The sequence below is a fragment of the Castor canadensis genome, chromosome 11 (assembly GCF_047511655.1).
Source record: "Castor canadensis chromosome 11, mCasCan1.hap1v2, whole genome shotgun sequence".
Taxonomy (NCBI): Eukaryota; Metazoa; Chordata; class Mammalia; order Rodentia; family Castoridae; genus Castor; species Castor canadensis.
In genome coordinates, this window is record NC_133396.1 from 86,145,408 (window position 1) to 86,168,654 (window position 23,247).

Here is a 23,247-nt window from a genome sequence, read left to right on the forward strand (position 1 = left end):
ACTTCCTAGAGCCAGGGCAAGTTCCATCAAAACCAGTTATGCACCTTCATTCTGTAAGTTCAACTAGGAACTCACGACAACATCACTATCTTCTCATTCATTTCTTGTCATGTGCTCAAATATATTCCATTCTCCTCCAGCACCCTGTGCTCTGTCCTGGCCCCTCACTACTATCCCTGATCTCAGATCCATGACAACAAATCCATGTGGTCTGGTCTCCCTTTCATCCTGCTTCTCTTCTTTCCTCCTCTTTACCCTCCCTTGCACCTGTCAGAAAGAGATGTGTATTCAGTGTCACAGTTCTGCTCCCCACCTGAATTCTTTATTCCAACTTTTTCATTTCTGCAGTCTTCGGCTTCCCCAGTCAATCATTTCTTGCCTTTTTTAAAATTATACCCAGACATCCTTTAACCCTTATTCAAATGTCAAATGATCCCTTGACCCTTTTAACTCTTCAATTTTTTTCTCATTTACTTTCACTGCCTGCATTTCTTAAGGAAAAAACAAACATACATTGCCTTTGCTTGTATCACCAATTTCTTAACGGCGCTGGAGTTACAATTACCTTGGAAATTTTAAACTTAATTTGGCAATTTCTCTCCCTCCTTATCTCTCCTGCATGTGTTGCGTGCATAATCTCTCTCTCTCTCTCTCTCTCTCTGTCATACACACACACACTGCACACACATTACACTCATATGAATTGCTCTTTCTGATATAATGCACTTTTGCTAATTTATAATTGCCAAAATCATTCATTACACTTTGTTTTTTTTTTGTTTTGTTTCTGTCCGGAGGGCTTTTCTCTGTGTTGAGTTCTGACAGGCTTCAGGTACAGTAATAGAAAAGACTCACACAGGTTCCTACCCTCAAGGGATTGAAACTCTGGTGAAGAGTCACTGGAACAAACAAACAAAAAATAAATACATCCCAAGTACTTACAAACTGGGAAAAGTACACCTAAGTCCATAGACAGGAAGTGGGGGATATCTTAGAATCTGGGAACCACATCCTCTCTGAGTTGAAACTGAAGGATGAGAACATATCAGCCAGATCAGGTCTTGGTCCCTGTGAAGGGCCCTGGGGGAGAAAAACACTAGTACCTTTAGGTACTGTCAGCATAACAAGCAGGAGAGAGGCTGGAGAGGTTGGTCAGTAGGCAGGGCTAGATTATGCATAGCCTTGACGGCCTGAATACAGATTTAAAGCAGTGAGATAAGGTGATCCCTCACCTCAGAAGAGGTGTCTCCTCAGAGAGTCTCGCCTTGGCCTCACACACTCAAGGACCATGCTCTTTTCTTCGAGCACTGTCTTTAACTTGCCATTATAGATTCACTAAACTTTGTGAAACAGCACCCCACCACCTTTGCCTCTGCTCATCAGGACACAAGGGCTAGGCCCATGACAACTGCTGGATACATATTTACTGAATGAATAGAGAGATGATTTTTTTCTCACTTATTTTCTCTATGATTTTTGTCAATTTATCCTCCCTGAACCTCAATGAGATGGGAGTATTAATGATTAATCACTGAACTTTATCATTACTGTGTCTATCACACTGTGACTTCTGTTTTCAACTCCAGTCTCCCTCACTCTGTACTTCTCTCTCCCTTAAATGCCATCTCTGCTTTTCTATCTAACTGCTGCACACAGTGAAAACTTTGCCTTTTTAGTCCAGTCTTATCCTTTCTTGCCCCTCTAGCCCTGGCCTCAGCCCTACACACACCAAATCATCCTCTAAAAGTGCTGGTTTTATTTCATGGGAAAATTATTGTCCTGGGGGAGTTAATTTGAGTAAAGTACATAATATGCATGTATGTATGGAAATATCACAATGGGACCCCTTTGTACAACTAATAAATAGTAATAAAATTTTTTTAAAAAAATCATTGTCCTGGGCCTTCTGACTCTAAACTTTGAAGCCACCTTAAACTATTCATCATTTCTCAACACTGCTTTAAACAGCCATGGAGACACTCTGACTCAAGAGACCACCAAAGTTAGCCCTGTTACTCTTTTTTTTTTTGGCCCTGATTGCAAAAGGCTGCTCTACTGGCTTCTTTACTTTGGGTTTCTCTTGCTCATTGTTCCTATTTTCCCAGAAGCAGTCCTGATACTATTGCTTCTGTATTCAGAGTCTACCAGTAGCTCCTTATAGACCACCTGAGTACAGAGTCACTTTAAGATACATTATGATTTGGCTGTGATTTATTTTTCCCCTTTCCGTGGCCCCTACAGTACTTCAGATGAATTGGACTCTTTGCTGTTTCTGATGTCCCTTCACATCCCATCCATCTAGCCCTAAACTTTTGTTCACACAATTCATTCAGCAGCAAGCCTGGATTTGACCCATTCTCCAAAGCTTATCTAAAGTAGCTCTTCCTGTTTGAGACTTTTTTATGACCCCTTGAACCAGAGGTGATCACTTCTTCCACTGAACCCATTCGCTCCTATTTCACTTGAAATCTCCCATCTTCCTGGGAACCAGGCAGTGTCTTGACCTCGTTATCCCTTCCAGACAGTGTACCTTAGTCAATCAACTTTCTTCTGTAGCTAAGGATGGTGGAAATTCCCAGACATAGAAAGGGCTCTGGTATCATAGAATTAGGGATAGAGCACTGGCTCTTCACATATTAGCTGACAGACTTTGACTAGTTTTTTAATTTTACTAATTCTCACTTTCCCTAAATATTAAGTGGGACTAATATGATAGCTATGGTTCAGGATTTTTAATGACTATTAAGTGTGATAATAAATGTAAAACACTTGCTTATTCATACTGGTTAATGGCTTTTACTTGTTCAATCATCAAAACTGACAAACTAAATGCCATGGCTGGTTTACTTGTCATTCTTATCCCATTGGGCCATGATACAAGAGAGGGATCTAGTCTTTTATCTGTATATCCCCGTGTTCTCCACAGTGTCTGGCTTATCAGAGGTGCATAATAGATGCTTAAAGAGTGATTCAGTACATTAATGAACTCCTTGATGGCAGAGAACATGTATTAATCACTTCTCTGTCCCTTGACAGTGTTTAGCAGAGTGTTTTTTACATGGCAATTGGTTAATTAATCTTTTTTCAAGTAAATAAACAAATGAGTAAGTGCTTCAGTTAAAAGTGAAACTTGTACTGAATTGAAACAAATTAGTTAGACAAGAAAGGACTTATAGTTCCTGGATAGATATTGTATTCTTCCCTGACTTATTTACATTTTCAGTTTTTCCTAACATAAATCATAGAAATGCAAGAGGGTATATCTCAATTGCAAATCCTCTGCCCCTTATCCTTCACTCTTCTCTTGTGTTGTGCTGTTTGGTCTCTTACCTTTTTGCTTGAATTTGCTGTTTGTGTCTGTGGTGGAGGAGGAACCCCAGGTTTGCACCTTCCTTTGAACAGGGAAGTCACATTCTGCCATGCTTATGTGTTGGACCATTTTTCTTGTTCAGGGATGAATTTATGCAGATCCATTGCCAAGTTCCCATCTTTTTCATTTGTGAGCAAAGATGGATGTCAGAGACACACGGCAGGCTGTGCCTGCAGACAGAAGTAAGTGAGACTAACAAGCTCTCAGGAAGACTGAACTTGAGACCCCGGTTGCATTAGCCCAAAGTACAAACCAACTGAGCCTTTAGATGCAGAATCCAAAGAGAAATAGGGGGAGGACTTACATTTAGAAAGCGACAACTGTGTTCAGTCATTGTGCTGAAACTCCATTTATTCATTTATTTAATCTTCTTATAGTACTGTAAGGAACAAGTAGTTACTATTGTCACCTTTTTCAAAGAAAAAGGGAAGGAAGGCCTGGAAAAGTTAATTATCTTTTATTGTGTCAATTTCACGCAGCTGGCAAGGGACTTGAAAAGAGCTATGTCTGACTACAGAGCCCATCCCCTAAGATCAGAGCCATGGTGAGACCTTTCCTGGGTGATTTGTATGAGTGCCACAAGACCACAGGTGGTCTGCAAGGGACTCTGCTCTCAGATGGCTCTGTTCTGTGTATATTCTTTCCATGTCTGCACAGCTGCTGGGAGGGTGAGTGAGGAGGAGGACAACAATCCTAAGTCCCACTAGCCATCTGGCCTTCCTAACCCCAAAGGAAATGTTGCAGCTGTGACAATGTGAATTTTGTGACTTTATGCGGTATGTGTCACATGTACATAGCCACATGTAGGTGTGTGGGGGCTGGCATCTGTACTTATAGATGCATTTATGAATGTAGGAAAACCTTAATTCTCTATAGTCCTGTTTTAGTGGAAATGTTGATCTGCAGACATCAAAATGACTGACAGTCTTTAGTAAAACAAATGTACATCTTACATAATTGTAATGTGATTTGGGATCTTATTTCATCAATAAGGAGGACAGGAAGGAATTCAATACACTTCACCTCTCAGTATTATTCAAAAATTATTTAAAAAGGGTTCCAGTGAAATCTTAGGCTGCATTGAAATTTCTGTTTTTATGGCAGCCATATGTTATATAATGCCAAACTCATCTGTAAAGACTGGCTAGTGTTTGAAAGGGCACAGGTGAGGTCAGGGATTACCAGCTTAGTATGTGATTTAGCATCATGCACATTGCTTTTTAAAAATACAAATGTTTAGCCCAACCATACATGTGTGGAATGAGAGAAACCAAAAATTTAAAACCATGATACCCATATGTTGAGTGAGTCTGATGTACCCTAAAACTTAAGAACCATTCTGCTAGATGTCACTTATGAGCGATGCAGTGAGAAAGGACAATCGGTAGCTTTGACCCATTTCAAGGAGAAGATAAAGGTCAGACTCTAATCTGACCTTGGGTGTGGAATTACTCTATGAAAACACAGGCAAAGCAGCAGATTGATCTTCCTATACACTACAGATAACTTCTGCTCTACCCCACGTCTTCACCAAAGGGCCAGTGGTCAGCAAGCCAGGCCAATGTCCAATCAACAGCTCTGAGTGTAGACCCAAGGCTGTCTTTGTGTATTTTCTCCTGCAGCTTTCTTCCCGTGGTGGTAAGAGGCACAGAGCAAGGTGTGCAAGAAAGCACAGGCCATGTGATACACCACAACCTTCACCTCTGCCCTTACTAGTAGCTTACCTAACATTGCTGAATCTTTCTTTACCTATGCAACAACAGGAATAACATCTGTATAGCTATAGAGTTCTCTAGGTGGCTGTGAAATTTTATATGGATGACCCTGAGAACAGCGCCAGCCTGGCACATGGTAAGTATTCAATAAATAGCAGCTACTATTATCAGCTTTTCCTGACTCATTCAACTTATATAATCATTGATCTCAAAATATACAAGGGAACTGCAAGTCTGGGCCAACTTTCCACATCTGAAGACAGATGAACTTTGCCTCCACCTTCTATGATGTCCCTTAAGTCAAAGAAACATTTAGCCTTTCTCCCTCCAAGTCTGGTGTTGGGAATCAAAGCTCTAATGTCTCCTGTGTAACTCAGGTTTGTGCTAGAGTCCCTTTATTTTATTATCTGACTTGCTTTTTGTCAACAAAATGTCCAAATGTATACATTTAGTGAATCTATATTTCTGTATCTAAATATGTGTACACATATGTGCATATGTATACATTTGTCTTTATTGCTACTTTTGGGGACAGGACTGTATCCATGAATTCCAAAATTGAAGGGAGAAATAAGAACATTTTGTTCACTCATGTACTTTTTCAAACTCATGTCATATACCTCTAAAATTTCTTCAGGCAAAACTCCTTTTTAACATTTAGAACCACAATTCCTATTAATATGTGGATGATAATAGTTACCACTTATTTAGAATTTACTGTATCCCAAGGTTATTGCAAATTATTTTGCACATATTAAAAAATCATTCCCCCTGATGCGGTAGGTACTATTATCTTCCCTTTTTATACAGGAAATAATTGAGCCACATTGAGGCAGGGATGTAGCAGTTTTTCATTGCTGAATCGTTAAGTAAAATGAAGTGCATGTATACACACTTACACAAAATATAGAATGAAAATTACCAGAAAAGTTGATTAAAAATTAAACCCAAGGCTTTCCAGGATCTGAAATTTATTTCTACACATTGTTCAATAATGTCACCTTTGTGTGAAGTACACTGCACCTCCTGATTGTCACTTTACATAGGAAGAAACTGGAGCTCTGTGGGTCATAGGAAGAAGGGAGTATGGACTGTAACTTACATGTAGGACTCTTTCCATCTATTGGCCATGAGATGTCAAAGTGTGAGCTGAGATGGCAGAATTTTAGTCAAGAACATAAGTTTTCATACCCAATTATTGTAGGGAGACCTGAGTAACAGACACGGGGGCAGGCAGGTGGGTGGATGTAGTGGGGGAAGCTTTGAGTCTGATTGCCTCCATTTTCTCAGTTGTGTAGGAAGCAAATTATTAGTGAGAGTGAGGATGGGGAGGAGGTGTCAGGGGTTTGAGAAGAAAGGAGAAGGTATGAAGTAGTGACATAGAAAGAGAGAGAGTGAATGGACAAGAAAAAAGTAGTTTAATCACCAGGCAGTATTCTGAGCCCACTTGAGGTTTACAATGAGACCAATCAGTGTGGTTGCCAATTGTATTCACTTGTGCAAACACAGAAATTGAGCTACAAGGTCCCTGGGTTTAACTAGTGTTGGAGCATGTCAGACAAGTATGATGCAGCAGTGCAAGGGTGTGGGAGTTGAGGTTACATGAAACGGAATGATTAGTAATAAATGACAGAATTTAATCTGAGGTTAGTAGGAAGACAGTATGTGAAGTGGGTGAGTTTTAGGAACACAGTGGTAAGATGAATGGACTTTAAGTCTCAGCGGGGTAGAAAATTGTTGGCATTAGAAGAGTGAGGTGGGGAGGTGGGAGATGATGGTTGGATATTGGGATTCCTTTTGGAGATACTGAGGTTTAAGCCCAGGGACTTACGCTTGCTAGACAGGCACTCTACCACTGAGCCATATCCTCATCCCTTTTTTGTTTTAGTTTTTTCTTTCTTTTTTGGATAGGGTCTCCTGTTTTTGGCTGGGGCCCACCTATACCTCCCGTGTAGTCAGGACCACAGGTACACACAACCACTGCCTGACTTATTTGTTGAAATGGGGGTCTCCCTAACTTTTATGTGCCCTGGCTGATCTCAAACCATAATCCTCCCAGTCTCTACCTCTCAAGTAACTGGGGTTATAGATGTGAACTACCATACCAGATGTGGAAATTCTTGAAATCAAGACTGAGGGTGGTTTGCACACATTGGTAATCTGGGGTATGACAATGGAACAGCAGGTGGGAGACAAGATATTAGTGAAGAAAGGTTGAGTAGCTGAATGGCTTGAGTGGTGAACATCTTGGAGGAGCATTGGAGGGACCTAGGCTTTGAAAGGTAGAGGGAAGATGGAAGCAAAGTTGCTTTAGCATGATTGAAACAGGAAAAGAAGGTGGGATAGCCTAATGGCAAGAAGTAATGTACTTACCCAAGGTCATAGAGTCAGCAAGTGGTAGACACAGGCTTTAAACACAATCTGGCTCCTGAGCCTACACTCCTAGCTACTTTGCTAGTTACAGATAAACATGCTTTCTACATAAAAATTACTCAATGATTTTTCTTTATTAATAAACATTAAATAACAATCACAAATATTTAATTTTACTTTACATGAAATTTATATGTTGAACGATAATATGTATTTGTAAAATAAACCATGATCATCACCATTTGCTTTTTTAAATTTTTTTGGTGATACTGGTAGGTACTAGTTTGTTAGGCAGATGCTCCACTGCTTGAGCCATGCCTCCAGCCTTTTTTACTCTGATTTCTTCGGGGATAGGGTCTTGCTTTTTGCCCAGGCTTGCCTGGAACATTACCATCCTATTTTACATTTCCTGCCTTAGCTGGGCTGAAAGGCAGGCAACACCATTACAGAAGCTATTGGTTGAGATGGAGTCTCACAAATTATTTGCCCAGGCTAGCCTCAAACCATGAACCTCTCAATCTTCCAAGTAGCTCCGATTACAAGCTTGAGCCACCATGACCTGGCTACAATTTATTTTTTAAATATAACATTGGTAACAGATTTTCTATTCACCAAATGGGAACGTTAACTACAATGGATAGCAGTTAATATTTATTGAGTTTATGTGCCACAAACTGTTCTAAGTGTATACATGCTCACTGGGAGTCAAGGAGCTAATATTTCCTTTGTAACTGGAGTCCACACCAGTATACTAGTTCTGTTTTACCCACATTTAATTTTGTCCACTAACACTCCAACAGTGGCTAAATTCTATAGCCCCATGGGTCTGTTTCTGTGTCTACACAAGAGACTACAGTGGGCAACCACATTGATTGGTCTCATTTTAAATCCCCAACCACTGACCTCAAGCAGGCTCTGAAACTACCTGATGATTAACATCTAACTTCTCTGGATACTGTTGTAGCCACATTTTATAATACTTTTTATAAATAATAATAATAATGATACTAACAATTTTATAATACTGACATTGTGAGAAATCACGTGACTTACTGAGGTCATATAGTTCAATGGCTGCCTCATCGAGAATTGAAATCAGGTCTGTTGCACTGAGGACATAGCAGTCATGATAGCAAAGAGGAACTATTAACTAAATAGGAATATATTAATTGTAGTTATAGATTCTATGAAGAAATTCAGTATGCTATGAGAGAATATAACAAACGAACATCTTCTAGTCTTGGAGTACCCATGAAGGCCTATCTTAGGAAGTCATTTTTAAGCTAAACTTAAGAAATAGTATAAATTATGTTTAAATAACTGTATGTTATTCATGATTTACACTGATAATAGTATGTAATAATATCCATGAGTACATATCTACTAGTACCATCCAATAGAATAGGTTATGATGTAGGTTAACAGTAGTATAAATTGGGGTGGGGGTGAATTCTAGGCAGTGAAAAATCTTCAAAGGCCCCAAGGTCCTAACATGCCCTATATAAACTTTGGGCACCACTGTCCATAATTACCTTTATTACTTTTGATAAAGTCACAGGTCTACCACATAATCTAGGAATCATTCATTCTGGGTACTTATTTCTCCCAGAACTGGTACTGATTGTGAAGACAGTAACACTCAATCTCTCCATCTAACCTTTAAGATAAACTGAAGCATGGAATGGTTCAGTCAATTTCATAGTTGGAAAAGTCATTTTGGCCATGTTTTCTCTTCACACCTTCTCATGCATATCTTACAAACTACCTTTCTCCAGAAGCACTTTTTAAATGAACTTCTCTCTGTTTCACTGCTCTATTCTTACAAATGCATTTACCTAGTTAAGAGGAAGAACTTCACTCAGAAGCTCTCACATTCATATGGATAAAATATTCCATACTGGCCCCCAAAGTATTGTCACTATCTTGGCAGGAACAGTGGGAACCATGATTCTACCAAGAACTTAGACTAATATAGGCCACAGGCAGTCTTGGGAGGATCTTCTCTTATTGAACCATGGAAATATTATTTTTATTTGTAAACTTCTCCCTTTAGTGATAAATGAAGGAATACATAAGTTCAGAAAAAGCTACTAGTTTCTAAATGCCAATCATGTGACATCTTATTCATCATTGCCTCCAGCTGAAACATTCCCTTTATCCTGGATGGTACCAAAGAGAATACACTCCCATACATATATATGTATATACTCTCTATCTTCCCCTTATTATATTTTCTTTCTTTCTTTGCTTTCTTTCCTTCCTTTTTTCCTTCCTTCCTTTCTTTTTCTTCCTTCCTTCCTTCCTTTCTTTCTTTCCAGCTATACTCCTGCCCATGTCAAGTCTTCTATAAGGAAGTCCATCACCTAACATGCCGGCCAACAGCTTCTGAGCTCTGTTTCTAATGCCTTGTTAGGTGTAAAGCTGGGGCTAGCACTTGATCCAAGAGCAACATTTAAAGGACCCTTGCATAAAGCAGAAGCAGTCCCTTTATACACGCTTATGTACAGCACATGTAGCTCCTTTCTACGCTAAGAGAGTATGAATGGAATCTAGTCCCACCCATAGCAAACTGGCCAAGTGGGATTTTCACTCAGTCAGTTGGATCCAGGTTACATAGTGGGAGAAAGGTCGAAGCAACCAGGATGAAGGCCAAACAGCAAGTCACAGACACAGCTGACTTGTAGCATAGCACATCCTCAAGGTTAGGGTGAAACATACCTATAATTATTGATGTATGTTTGGGATCTGAGGAGAGATCTGGGGAAAGAAGCTGAAAGCTTGGAAATTGCCAGTGGTTAGAAAAGACTGAATAGACTGTGGGTATTGCCTGAGACCACAAGAGAAAAGAAAAGGCAAATGAAAGATTACTAACAGTTCTCTGCACACACACTTTGCCCATGTGCCCTGTGCTACCATTATGATGGGCTTCTCTGCATCCCAGATTCTGCTCCTGTTTGCGCCAATGGCTCCAATATGGTTCCTGTGTTTGCCTGTAAAGCACCTGAATAGAGGCCAACTGTAGCTGCCCATAGAACAGTCTTTAGGGTCTTAATTCTTCAAAAGGAAAATCCTAACAAACTAACGATAAAAAAGCTCTATTATGACATCTGATTCTGCTATTTTTCCTAAATTAAGATGTACTTGTTACCCAGTGCAAGATGGACACTATTAGAGGCCCCATATCTAAATGGAGACAAGAGACTGAGGGTTGCTTCCAATTGCCTCCTGCTCCAAATCTGACTTGATAGGCCTGTGGGTTCCTCCGTGGCTTAGCACCCTTTTTCACAAAGCTAGCTCTGGCAGGGCAGAGTTCACTCGATAATGCCATGCACTCCTGATGACACAGCACTCTTGCTGCCATAAGCAGATCAAAGCCAAGGTAGAAATCTCTGTTTCATATGATGCTCCCCCCTTCTCCTCAACTCTAGCCCTGAAAAAAAATGGAATCTGTCATCTGCTTAGATGACTCTGCTCTCCTGGCCCAGGGATTGATCTGGGATGCTCACTGGGCCCAAGATATGTCAAGTAGTTACTGTCTATTCTAAGAGCTAAGACTGTGAAGACATGAGCTGGAGCTGCTTTAGGCCATCCACCATGCCTATTTGCCATGTTGAGAGAAAAAAACCTGTGATACAGAGCAAAGAGAGGAGAGGGAGAATTAGAATAGCATTTTAGATGCAGCTTGCTATCTCCCAGAGGCAACTTCCATCTAAGCCTGGATATATGATTCAATGATGGGTCTCTTTTTGGTGAGGCCAGTTTGGTTTTCTTACTGTGACTTGCACCTAAGGACCCCTAACACAGAAATCTTTCAGTTAGTTCCAGATATTCAGCTTCAAAGTAGTTTTTGGTGCTTTCAGGTCCAGCTTGTTATTAATTTTCTTCCACAATTTTGTGTAAGACCCCTGTGAGACAAGCTTCCTCATTCTATCATTCTATGCACTGTGAACACCCAGACTTCCCTGCACCCAGCATGGTTGACCTACATCATCCAGTAGCACTTAGCTTATCTCATTTAGGTCTGTTCCTTTTCCTCATTAACTTCTATTTGTCTGAGCACACGTGTGTTTCTTCAGAACGATTGTAGATTCCTTGGGGGGAAAGAACTACTTTATTCCATTCTTATTGCCTAGTACCACAGTTCACAAACAATAGGCTTCCATAAATATTTGGTAAATAAATCAAGTAAGAATTCCCATCTCTCTGTCAGATCATCCCTGACTAGTGCAAAGAAAATAAGCAAATTTCTATTTATTCTTTTGCTGGTCCAACTTGCAGCTTCCTACTTCTCTTGCTATTTCATGATATGTTCTTCCTCTTCTCTTTGTACTTAGTGTCAATATTGTGGAGTGGTCCCTGAGTGGGAGGTCTTGACTTCCCATACTCACTATTGTCTCTTCTCCAGCAAATACAAATTAACCTACCATCTAAGTTAAAGTCTGTGTTGGCATTGCATTTGTACCTTAGGGTAAGAAATTTCTTCATTTATGGAAATATAGAAATCACTCCCTTATTGTAAGATTTACATTTAATTCAGGTAATTAGTAAATTTAACATGTCTAATATCTGCTTCTATGGTTCTTAATAATGCCAGGCACTGTTAAGAACATTTAATTATATTAACTAGTTCCTCCTCATAACAACCTTGCCAGGTAGATATGATTATTTCCATCAACCTGATTTTATAGATAAGGACATGGGAATACAGAATGGTTAAGCAACTTTCTCAAAGTCACCCAGGGATTGGTGGTTGAGCTGGAATCTGAAATAGGTGGCTTACTCCAGAAGCCACATCCCAACCCCTGAGCTCTGTTCCTCTAAGTGGGCAGGGTGGGTCTGAGGTGTATATCCCTGTCCCTGGAATATAGTTGACTTACTTTCCAACATTAAGAACAGAGGGCCTCTTTGGCCTTTATTAATCAACACTTGGATATGTACTTAAATAATGTCTTCAAGCTCATCAATTCATTAACTGTGTCTGGAAGACAGGTATATTTATGTCATTCAATGCAGTTAATTGTTCACATTGTAATCAATGCCAGTCCCAAGATTTGTCTCCTCAAAATATATTTTCAAATAACCTAGGAACCATGCCAAGAATTCACTCTAATTATACATTGTACCAGTTTTGAGTGCTAGCAGGCAAATATGTGTTACTTAAAGTTATTAAACTTATAGTAAATAAATTTCATTCTGACCCAATAGAAGGGTGAAGCTGCAGGTTCCCTTAGGTGTTTAGGACCATATGGGTCATTCTCATGGGATCTAAACTTTTTCTTGAATTAATATATGTTTTTCAGTGCCCATAAAATACTACCTACTGTTCAGCAAGAAAGAAGCAAACACAAACCCTATTCTGTGACTTCACTTAAAAGAACAGAACAAACATGGAGAACTTCTGGGAGGGGGCTCTTTCTTTGATACAGAGATTATTCATAGTACAATGTTTGGGTACTTTTTGGAACCTCAGGGTATTTCTAAATTCAATTCTAGGAATAAAGTATTTATAAATAGTAAGTATAAAAAAATGAACACATTCATACTAGCTGCTCCCTTATGTAGTCCCAATGGCCTCCCCTTGTAACTACTCCCCTTGTAACTCCTGTGAGGAGTTAATCAGTTAGCTGCTCGAGTTAAGTTGGTGGTTATCAGCCCTATCAGACCCAACACCCTACTTCATAACAAAAATTTTTAATCTCTTTTATTACCCTTAAATGAAATTCATAAATAATTAAATCTGTGTACACAAGATTTCAACAAATAAATATAATGCCTTAATAGTAATTAAATGAAAAATAAGAAGGTAATTTGTAATGATATAATAGCTGTTTTAATATGTAAATACTCTATTACAGCAGGGAAAATACTGCAGTTGACAGACATTTGCACTTAATATAGATTCAACATAATGTAATAAAATGTATTGTATATTTAAGAGTAATACAGACTTATATGGATTGCTATATTGATGAATCAAAGCAATTATATAATGTATAATCTTCCCTTAATTTACATAATAGCTATGAATTTAAAAATTCATCTTGCATTAAAACTGTACAAGCTACTTGTGTTATATGTAAATGAAATTAGCACTGAGGCTTTATCATTACAAGCAGGTTTTCAACTGTTAAGTAAACGACCACCATGACATTGAAAAGCTTGCAGGATATGGGAAAATTGTTGTGCAGAAAGGTCCTGAGCACTGTACTATTTTTGCCATCTTAGTTTTGTCTTCTCAATGTTAGTAGTGCCCACTAATCATTGTATCACTCAAGAACAACCCCATTTATTCTCCAAAATGTCCTCTCTTGAGTGATCCCTTGTACAGATAACCTCTGGGTTAATGCTGATTAGAGTTAGCCCCTGAGTTTTTGTGGACTGAAGAAAACAAAGGAATAAAAAATAAAATCCTCAATAACTGAGTTAGTTATGAGACTAAGTTTCTTGAGTGCAAGGGCTAGGTTCATTCAATGTGTATAGTAGCTCACTACTCAGCACAAGCTAGTGAAAAGAAACTATTTAAAAAGAGATCATTTTGCTACTTTCTAGTACGTTCTGCAATACCTAGATGTTTACCAGAAAGACTTAGAGTTAATAATTACTTGAAAATATAACTTTAATTGATTATGTCTGAATGAGTGAGATTAAAATGTTTAAAGACATCTGGAACCTAACAAAGACCTAGAATTCTCAAGTTATTTTGAGTAAAGAAAGGAAATATGTGGACAAACCTGTATTGACCTAAAAGGTTTGTTTACCTTCTCAAGCGTCTGTGAGACAGCTATTATTAACCCTATTTTTACAAGAGTGAAGAGTTAGGCTCAACAAGGAAAATGATTTACCCAAAGTCTGACATTTGGTTCAAAGGCAGAATAGGGTTTGAATGCAGAACTGTATGGTTCCCAAAGGCTGTGTCTTTCATAAGAAATCATGATACCCCTATTTCTTAAGTAGGGCAAAGCTAGATTTTTGTAAATGTGTATCAAAAGGACCATCAATTATGGCTTTATCAGGCCAAACAATATAATTTTACTGTATATGTCATTCCAATTTTCATGACTATTAAATTATACTTTGCTAATGGTTCAGTCATTTTTTCCTTTGACCTTGTTTTTGGTCAGATACAAGGATTCAAGGTCATGTGTGAGCTCGTATTAGAGAGCTTCTTGAGGTCAGGGACTATGTCCTCTTCATGTTTGGGTCTTTACAATCCAGCATGGTACCTCGCAAGAAGAGAGTGTTTGTTGAGTGGACTTTAATTGAATGATGTTTCTCCTTTTAGGCCTTGGCCTTACACAATATTTCAGCGAGGCTTTGACCTGGTTTTGGGAGAGCAGCCCTCTGATAAAATATTCAGGTAAGTGGTTGTCCAGGGATTTGCTTGTGGATGTCTTCAAGCCCAGTGTCCTACCTCCCACTGAACTTTCTTTCCTAGTGCTAAAATATAAAATGGGAAATACGTTTAGTTGTTCTGCCTATCTAGTAACTTGTCCCATGACAGCACGGGGGACTTTAAAGTCAGACATATTCTGTTTGGGTCCTGGTGTCCTTCTTTGCCAGCTCAGTAACTTACTTAAACTGGTAGAGTCTCTAGTTTCCACATTGCTAAAGTGGAGCAACATTTTATGCCTGGCTGGATTATTGTGAGGAATATATGAGATAATGCAGGGAAAGTCTCTGGCACAAAATCTGGCACAGAACAGGCAATTAATGTCAGTTTCTGCTTTTCCATTTTACATCTAATTTGCACCTTCTTCATAGAGTCCTAAATTGTTCAAAATTAATCTCTCCTGCCCCTGCCTCCTCCATTTCTAAACTCTATCTCATTATTATTTTCTTTTATCTATTACCCTCCTGATCAAATTTGATGCTTCTAGTCTCTCCCAAATTTCTACCTGCATATCTCGTAATAGCACATACTAGAAAGATGCACAAGCTAAGGAAGGTTTTGGGTGCCAGCCAGGAACTCTTGGATTTTTATAAAATTTAATTCACACCAGACCGTGTCTGGAATATAAGCTTATTTTCAATCACAGATCTTATTACTCATTCATTTTGTCATTTTTGTCCTTCGTGGAATATACATTTGCTGAGTACCTACTAAGTGCCAGAGAATGTGCTTAGCCTGGTGGTATGGGCATAAATACTTCTCCCTCCATGAGCAAACCCCTTTAGTAGAGGAACTGAACAGTCCTGCACAAGTGGCTGATGTCAATGGATGAATTCAGCTATTGTATATCACTGGAGAAATGGTAAGCAGCATGGGTGAATGGAAGTCTAGTTTCATGTCTCTCCACCCATGCAGTTTGCTGAGACTCACTTACTATCACCTGTCCAAACCTCTTCTCCAGACCCTCCCTGTCAGCCATGCATGGCTCAGGTGTTAACTTTACTCTGGCATTTGCTTCCTTGCTCTCACTACCCTGTAAAACTTGTCCTGCTCTTTCTGGTAGCTTGGGATGGACTCAGCTTGGCTTTAGCAGTGTTCTCCTAAGGCATGCTCTTAGCAAGAGTACAGATTTTCAGAACCTCTCCTTGTCTTTTCCTCTCCTGAGTGTCTCTCCCAAGGCAGGCTGGGTCACATTAATGGTACTAGCCTGAGGCTGCTTTTGAGGATTTGTGCTGGAAGAGATGTCAGCTATATTCCTTGGACTGTAATATGGTCATTTAAACTTTCCAACAATGATTTATCATTTGGCTGACTTTTTTCTCTCTCTTTCCTACTACTCATCTGCCAGGACCTTCACAGGGTAATAAAGACAAGGCAATGGGGGACCAGGTGGAGTTTTGCTAATTAACATATATAAGTTCCCTGTTCCTTAAAAGTCAGAAGCTAAGACTAAAACACAAGAATTTTATTGAAATTGCTATTAGAGCACAACTTGCTTAAAAAAATGTGTTCCATCCCCACAAACGCCATTTACTTTTTCAAACATGTTGTCTGCCAACTGAATGTGATACCCAAGCACTACAGAGGAACGAAGTTATTTCCAAGAGGGAAACTCTCAGGGGCTAGTGGGATCATCAATAAGCAATTATCAATTTTGTTCCCTAGCATGACAATAACTAGTATCTCAAAATGAAAGCAATAGGTCATGCTGTGCTTATTTTAGGCATTAACCGACCAATGGCCACTCTGGAAAAGTCTATGACCTGCTCAGTGACTGTAATTGGCTATTAACTTGCTACTCTACTAATTCATGATTTTTTTCCAATGAATTCTAAATCACTGCATATTTCTCTGGATTGTGAAATAAAGCTTAAATTCTGACATTTGAATCTTGTTACCATTGAATGCCAATTGCAATGTCTTTTAAATAAACTGCTCTTTTCCCATGGAACCTTTCACTCTTAGTCAAATCTGCCTTCTAACTGATTCACTGGCCCCAATATCTCCCACTTTGCATATTTGCTCATACACTTTCCTCCTGCAAAAATGCATCTTTTCCTCCTAATATACATACTACCCATTTTTATGGTCCAAACAAAGTCTCTAAACCCATCACCTCTTGGGCACCTACTATTGCAAAGCACTGTTTCGGAAGCAATAGATATGACCAAACAGATATGAGCAAGACAATCCCTGTCTTCAAGAGTTTAGATTTACCCAGAAAGTAGTCTCCATCCTTGGCCCTCTGCAAAAATCCCAGAATGCTTTAAAAGGACCAGTGATCATATCTAGCATAAGCCAGTTAATTTAAAAGTGCAGGGAAGTATGGCCAGAGAATGAATGCTTTTTTTTTTTTAGAGTATCTTGGTGATTCTGATTATAGCCAAGATTGATAAATACTGCTCTAAGGCTACTGTAATCCACTGTACCATTCCACTACCCTCCTTCCAAATTTCTGATAATAACTTGTCAATAATTTTATTTCATATTTGTTTTAAAGTGACTATTTCCAATGGTTGTCTTCTTGAAAAAAGGGGTGGTACCCTATATAGTTTTAGATATTCACTACATAATGTATAATTTTGAACATAGTAGGCCTTTAGTGGATGTGTATAGATGCTCATTTCAGGTATTTTCTAAGATCTTGAAAGCAGACTAGGAAAAGGCCTTGATCCCAACTCAATCTTTATTACCTGCAATCTGTAGTTAGACAGAAAGGGTCCAAGAGGACCCTGAACGTCTCAACTGAGTCTTCTCATCCAGTTCTTTCCAGTGCTGAAGATATGCTTTCAAGCATAGTAGGGTTCACTCTCTTTCACTAGACTCTGTGGTGGCAGGGATTAGAGCAGACCAAATTTGTCTTTCAGAGACTTCCCTCCCAGGTGTGTAACTACTTCTCTGGAAACAACAGTCATCCTAGAATAGCCTGATCTGGGAAAGAGTGAATATGTCAGGCCAAGAGCTATTTATCATTTTCCTACATTCTATTTCATGCCAAGCCATGGAGAGAGCACAGGCTTATTCTGTCCAGCACTCTCTGGTGAGTGTTTGCCTCCAAATTGAAATGTCCATCTCTGGTTCAACAGGACCATATAGCATACAGCTGAGCCATCAACTGCAGTGGTCACCACCAGCTGTCACAAGAGAAGGCCCAATTTGGGAGAACATTCCAGATGCCCACCCAACTTCTCTTGGGTGGTTTTTTGAAGTTGTTCCTGCCAAATCTCCGTGAATGCGGGACAGATGAGATTTCAGGACACAGCTTTTCTCTGACAGCTTATTCTATATTTGGTTTTGGAGTTGTTCAGTAGATTTTGCAGATGAAAGAATGCTTTAGAATTTCATAGGCATAAGCCAACATGAACTGGAAAGATGTTGTGATCAAACCCAAGGGGGTGACCTTTGGGAGATTACTAATGTTCTTAAAGTGGCAGCAAAGTACCAACCTTACAGTACTGTTGTGAGGACTGCTGAGGCAACTCTGAATAGCACCTTCCCTCTTTAAAAGTTCCCAGAAAATGTCAGTTCTACTCCACATCTAACTTGACTTTGCATCCTGAGTTTCACCTTGACCCTACCGTAGACTGGAGGGAGATTACATTGCTTTTCTTGTTAGCTTCTAGTGGGTGTCACAGAAGTTACTTTGCACTTAGGATACTCCTCCCAATTTCAACCCAGATGCATCTTGACCATTCAATGCATTCAAACTCAGAGGTTAAACCATATCCCGACTCATATGGAAGATTACCTTCACCATCACCCCAAACTTTAAATTTGAATGTTGAGATTATGTCCACCAGGAGCCTGTGCAAACTAAAGAAACAATAGAATCTGCTTATTGATTAGTCAATAAACATTTATTGACTAATTCTTGGGTCAGAAATTGTGTTAGGCAGTGGGAATGCAAAGATGGCAAGGAGCTATCCTCTGCCATCCGAGATAGCACATTGCTATTAGTGATGAAGAACACAGGGAAAGACAAGTACAATTTGACATCAACATCTTAGGGCAACAAGGGATTCTGTATAAAGTGGACAGAGGAGAGTCCCTTGCTCAGCCTGCCAGTTGAATGTCAAGGTTTTGTGGGGCTTTCTAGCACCTTAAATGAGGTGCTTCTTCAGGTGAAGAAGACAGGGAATAAAAATCCAGAAAGAGGGAATATGATGAGCAACTGTAAAGAGGTAAAAAGATTAGTCTGACTTCAGGGATTATAGCCAGATGGCATGGTGGGAGGGCAGAGTGTGACGAGAAGAGCTGAAGGTATGGTTAGAATGAAACTTTTGGAGGTTTGAGCTTTGTTCTATACACATGGATGACATTAAACAGTTTAGGTTAGGGAAAAGCTTCCCTTAAAAGTATTTGTGCATGCAGACAATGGGGGGAAAACTGTGAGATGGATGGGCATGGACCCCACTCTTCCAAAACAATAATTAACCATCATAGATGCACTAGAACTGCCAACAGTTTCCTAAAATCTGTTACATAATCATAGTAAAATTATAATTTTAAAACCAAAATAGAAAACAAAAGCTCATCTCTGCATCCACTGAACTGCTTCCTCCCTGGCACCATTCAAGCTTGTAGATGTTCTCCCTGAAACAATATATTGTCAAATTAGAGGTGTCTCTGCCAGAGCCTGCTTAGTAGAATGTTGCTCTCTTAAGAATGTGCATTATAAACTGGGTGCCAGTGACTCATGCCTGTAATTCTAGCTACTCAGGAGGCAGAGATCATGAGGATCATGGTTTGAAGCCAGCCCTGGCAATCAGTCATACACAAGAGACCCTCGCTTGAAAATACCCAACACAAAAAAGGACTGGAGGAGTGACTCAAGTGGCAGAGTGCCTTCCTAGCAAGTATGAAGCTCAATTCAAATCCCACTATAGAAGCTGAGTAAAAAGCTTGCCTAAAGGTGGTACCAAAAACTCAAATACGAGAAAAAAAAAAATTCAAATCCCAATACTACCACCACCAAAAAAAGAAATAAAAAAGAATGTCCATTATGGGCAGGTATGGTGGTGCATGTCTGTCGTCCCAGTACTAGTAGGTGGAAACAGGACAATGACCAGTTCAAGGCTAGCCATGGTAAAGGTAGCCAGACCCTGTCTCAAAAACAGCAAAAAAGGGTTGGGGTATGGCTCAAATGGAAGAGAGCTGCCCTATCATGCATGAAGTTCTGGATTCAATCCCTTAGTACCGCAAAAATAAAAAAAGGATGTGGATTATGAAGTCCAAAAAGTGAAATCATAAAACTTTTAGAGTTTGTACCCTTCATCGCACATTCATCTCCTTAATATTGCCAGATGGTGGAGTGTGTGTGTGTGTGTGTGTGTGTGTGCGTGTGTGTGCAAATGTGCAGTCATGCTTTTAGTTTTACTAGTTCATTCACAGAAGAATGAAGCAGTGGTCTGCTTTTGCTTCCCAAGTAATGGGCCTTCCTTATCAGGTATAGCAACCCCTCCAGACCTAGCCCCACCTACTGCCTCCTGCCCCTGGGGTAGGAAGCTTTGAGAGCCTTTTCAGAGCAAGAAGCATCTCAAGAGTTCCCAGTAAGTCAGAGGAGTAGAGGACCAAGAGTCAAGGTGAAAATGGGAAGGAAATCCTCTAAAACCTGGCCACATCCCATTTATCCAGAGTCTTGCCTCTTCTCTAAAAATCTCCTGCCCACACCTGCCTTCTTTTCTTTCAGCAGCTGTGGCACCAAGGGCTTTCTCTCAGGGCACAGGTAGAAATCTCATAGCAGGGAGCCCCAGTCAGTGGGTCTGCTCTGTGGCCAGCATTCCAGAGAGGGCTACATTTTTTACAAAAAAGATTTTTTTTTCTTTTATTATTCATATGTGCATACAAGGCTTGGGTCATTTCTCTCCCCTGCCCCCACCCCCTCCCTTACCACCCACTCCGCCCCCTCCCTCTCCCCCCCACCCCCTCAATACCCAGCAGAAACTATTTTGCCCTTATTTCTAATTTTGTTGTAGAGAGAGTATAAGCAATAATAGGAAGGAACAAGGGTTTTTGCTGGTTGAGATAAGGATAGCTATCCAGGGCATTGACTCACATTGATTTCCTGTGCGTGCGTGTTACCTTCTAGGTTAATTCTTTTTGATCTAACCTTTTCTCTAGATTTTAAATCACCAATTTGGTTTCCTAGAATCTCAGGCAACCCCGGGAGGAGAGGAGAATGTGTGGGTTAGGGGAGAGAGCAGTAGGGTTCTGAAATGGTGCTCTGTGACCAGCATGCTAATGGAACCAGTGCAGGACTCCACTTAATTGTACGCATACTTCCATTGTTCCTCTCTCCACATTAATTTGGGAGAGGATGCCAGACTGCCACGGCCTCGTGATACCCCACCCACACTGGCTTTTATCCCATAGACTATTTTTGACTGTGAACACAGAGCATTTGAATGCCTTTGAAATGAAATGAGTGAATAAATAAACAAATAATCTCTCATGGTTTCTTTAAGCTCTCCCTTGAAATGCTGATTGATTCTTTTATTCCTTTTAGCTCTTGTTATAGAATAATAATAATAAAAAAAATTGTTCTCTGTATCCCAAAGGGTTAGCACTGTTCACTCAGGATGTGGGAGGAGTGCAGAGAATAAATCTGGTCCTGTTTTGTTCATTTGTTCATCCCTCTCTTCTCCCTGGAGGCTCCTGGCTTCAGTCACTTCTGTTCCTGTCATGCAGAGCCAGAAAAAGGGGGCTTTCTTCCTGCCTATTCCTTGCTAGGGCTCCTCCAGGCACAGGGAGAAACCATGGTTGACACTCTGGGTATGCAGCCTGGGGATGAGGCTGGGAGAAGCTTTTGCTTCCAATTATGTCTGACTTAAGACAGTGGAAACTCAGCTTCAAATTTTCAAATCAAAACTGAGACTCCTTTTTTTTTTTTAGTATTGGGGTTGAACTCATGGTTTGGCACTTGTTAAGCAGGTGCTCTACCACTTGAACCACACCCCCAGCCCTTAGTTCATATAGGGTCTTGCAGTTTTTGCTTGGGTTGGCCTGAGTGATGATACCCACATAGCTGGGATGACAGGCACATGCCACTATGCCCAGTTTGTTGATTGAGATGAGGGTCTCATGAACTTTTTGCCCAAGCTGGCCTTAAACTGTGATCCTTCTGATCCCTGTCTCCCAAGTAGCTGACATTACCATCGTGAGCCACCATGCCTGGCTATGAGACTCACCTCTATGACTTCATAAAAACACTTTTAATATCTGATAAACGGGTGCCATAGTCAATTCTTCTGCTGTGTGGCCTGTGAGAGGGACCAGGCCTCTCTGCATCCCTCTGACTCAGTTATCAGCCATAAGCGGGAACCATTTCTCCTATCTGAAGAATACTGTAGGAGCTGAGAGGGAGGCAGCTGGTGACACAGGGCAGGACTCCAGTGGAGTGGCTATGCCCCGTCTTAACCACCTGATGTGTGTCTGCAGATTCACCTATACCCTTGGGGAGGGCATGTGGCTGCCCCTCAGCAAGAGTTTTGTGATTCCTCCCGCGGAACTTGCCATCAATCCCTCAGCAAAGTGTAAGACAGACATGACTGTGATGGAGGATGCAGTGGAAGTCAGGTGAGTCTAGCTTCAAGGTGTGGAGGGCTGCCAGTGGCTTGGGAGTGAGGAAACTACTTGAAGGTCCTGAGTATGGAGAAAGAAGTCACAACAAGCCAAAAGGAGAAGCTGGCAGGCTGCCTTCAAGTTCCCCATCCCAGGGTCAGGATCTGCTCTTTATCTGGGTCAAAATTGCAAACCCAGAGGCCCATTCACTGGAAGAAGACATAAAATTAGAGTGTGTAAGTACTTCCCACATACCCCAAGGACTGACAGGCAATTTTCTTGTCTAAGTGAAGACCTGCTTCTTTGACCAGGTGTTTTACAGCCTTGGCTTATTTCCCATATATGGAGAAGGCCCATACTTTGTTAGCTGAAGGCATGGAATGTGGTTGATCTTCAATTTTTATGAGAGAGTAGTACTCAGTCCAGTTGGCCACATATGGAATATGGTGCCACCTGCTTCTGGAATCTCTTAACTCCTGCCTGCCTCCCATTCTTCTCCCTGCAGGGAGGAGCTGATGACGTCATCCTCCTTCGACAGCCTGGAGGTTCTCTTAGATTCCTTTGGGCCAGTGCGTGACTGCAGCAAAGATAATGGAGGCTGCAGCAAGAATTTCCGCTGCATTTCAGATCGCAAGTTGGACTCCACTGGTTGCGTGGTATGTCCTGACACACTAGGAGTTTCGGTTTAAGGTTGAGGAGGAAAGGCACATGGGGTGAGACACAATGCAGATACACAGATGAAAATGTACTGTGGTCCTCAGCTGTAACCACCATCTAGTCTAAGTTAGGAATGGCCACTTGATAGGGATGAGAGCTAATTACCAGTCAGTTAATTGAGA

At 40.4% G+C, this 23,247-nt stretch overlaps 1 protein-coding gene across 1 annotated transcript in view; it reads left to right on the forward strand.

The window, feature by feature from the left end:
- Nucleotides 1-23,247, forward strand: part of Astn1 (astrotactin 1) — a 317,866-nt gene that overhangs the window by 189,531 nt on the left and 105,088 nt on the right. The window contains exons 9-11 of the mRNA XM_074047397.1: nucleotides 14,741-14,815; nucleotides 22,286-22,423; nucleotides 22,914-23,064. Coding sequence (XP_073903498.1) covers nucleotides 14,741-14,815; nucleotides 22,286-22,423; nucleotides 22,914-23,064 — 364 coding nt within the window. The remainder of the gene's footprint in view (nucleotides 1-14,740; nucleotides 14,816-22,285; nucleotides 22,424-22,913; nucleotides 23,065-23,247) is intronic.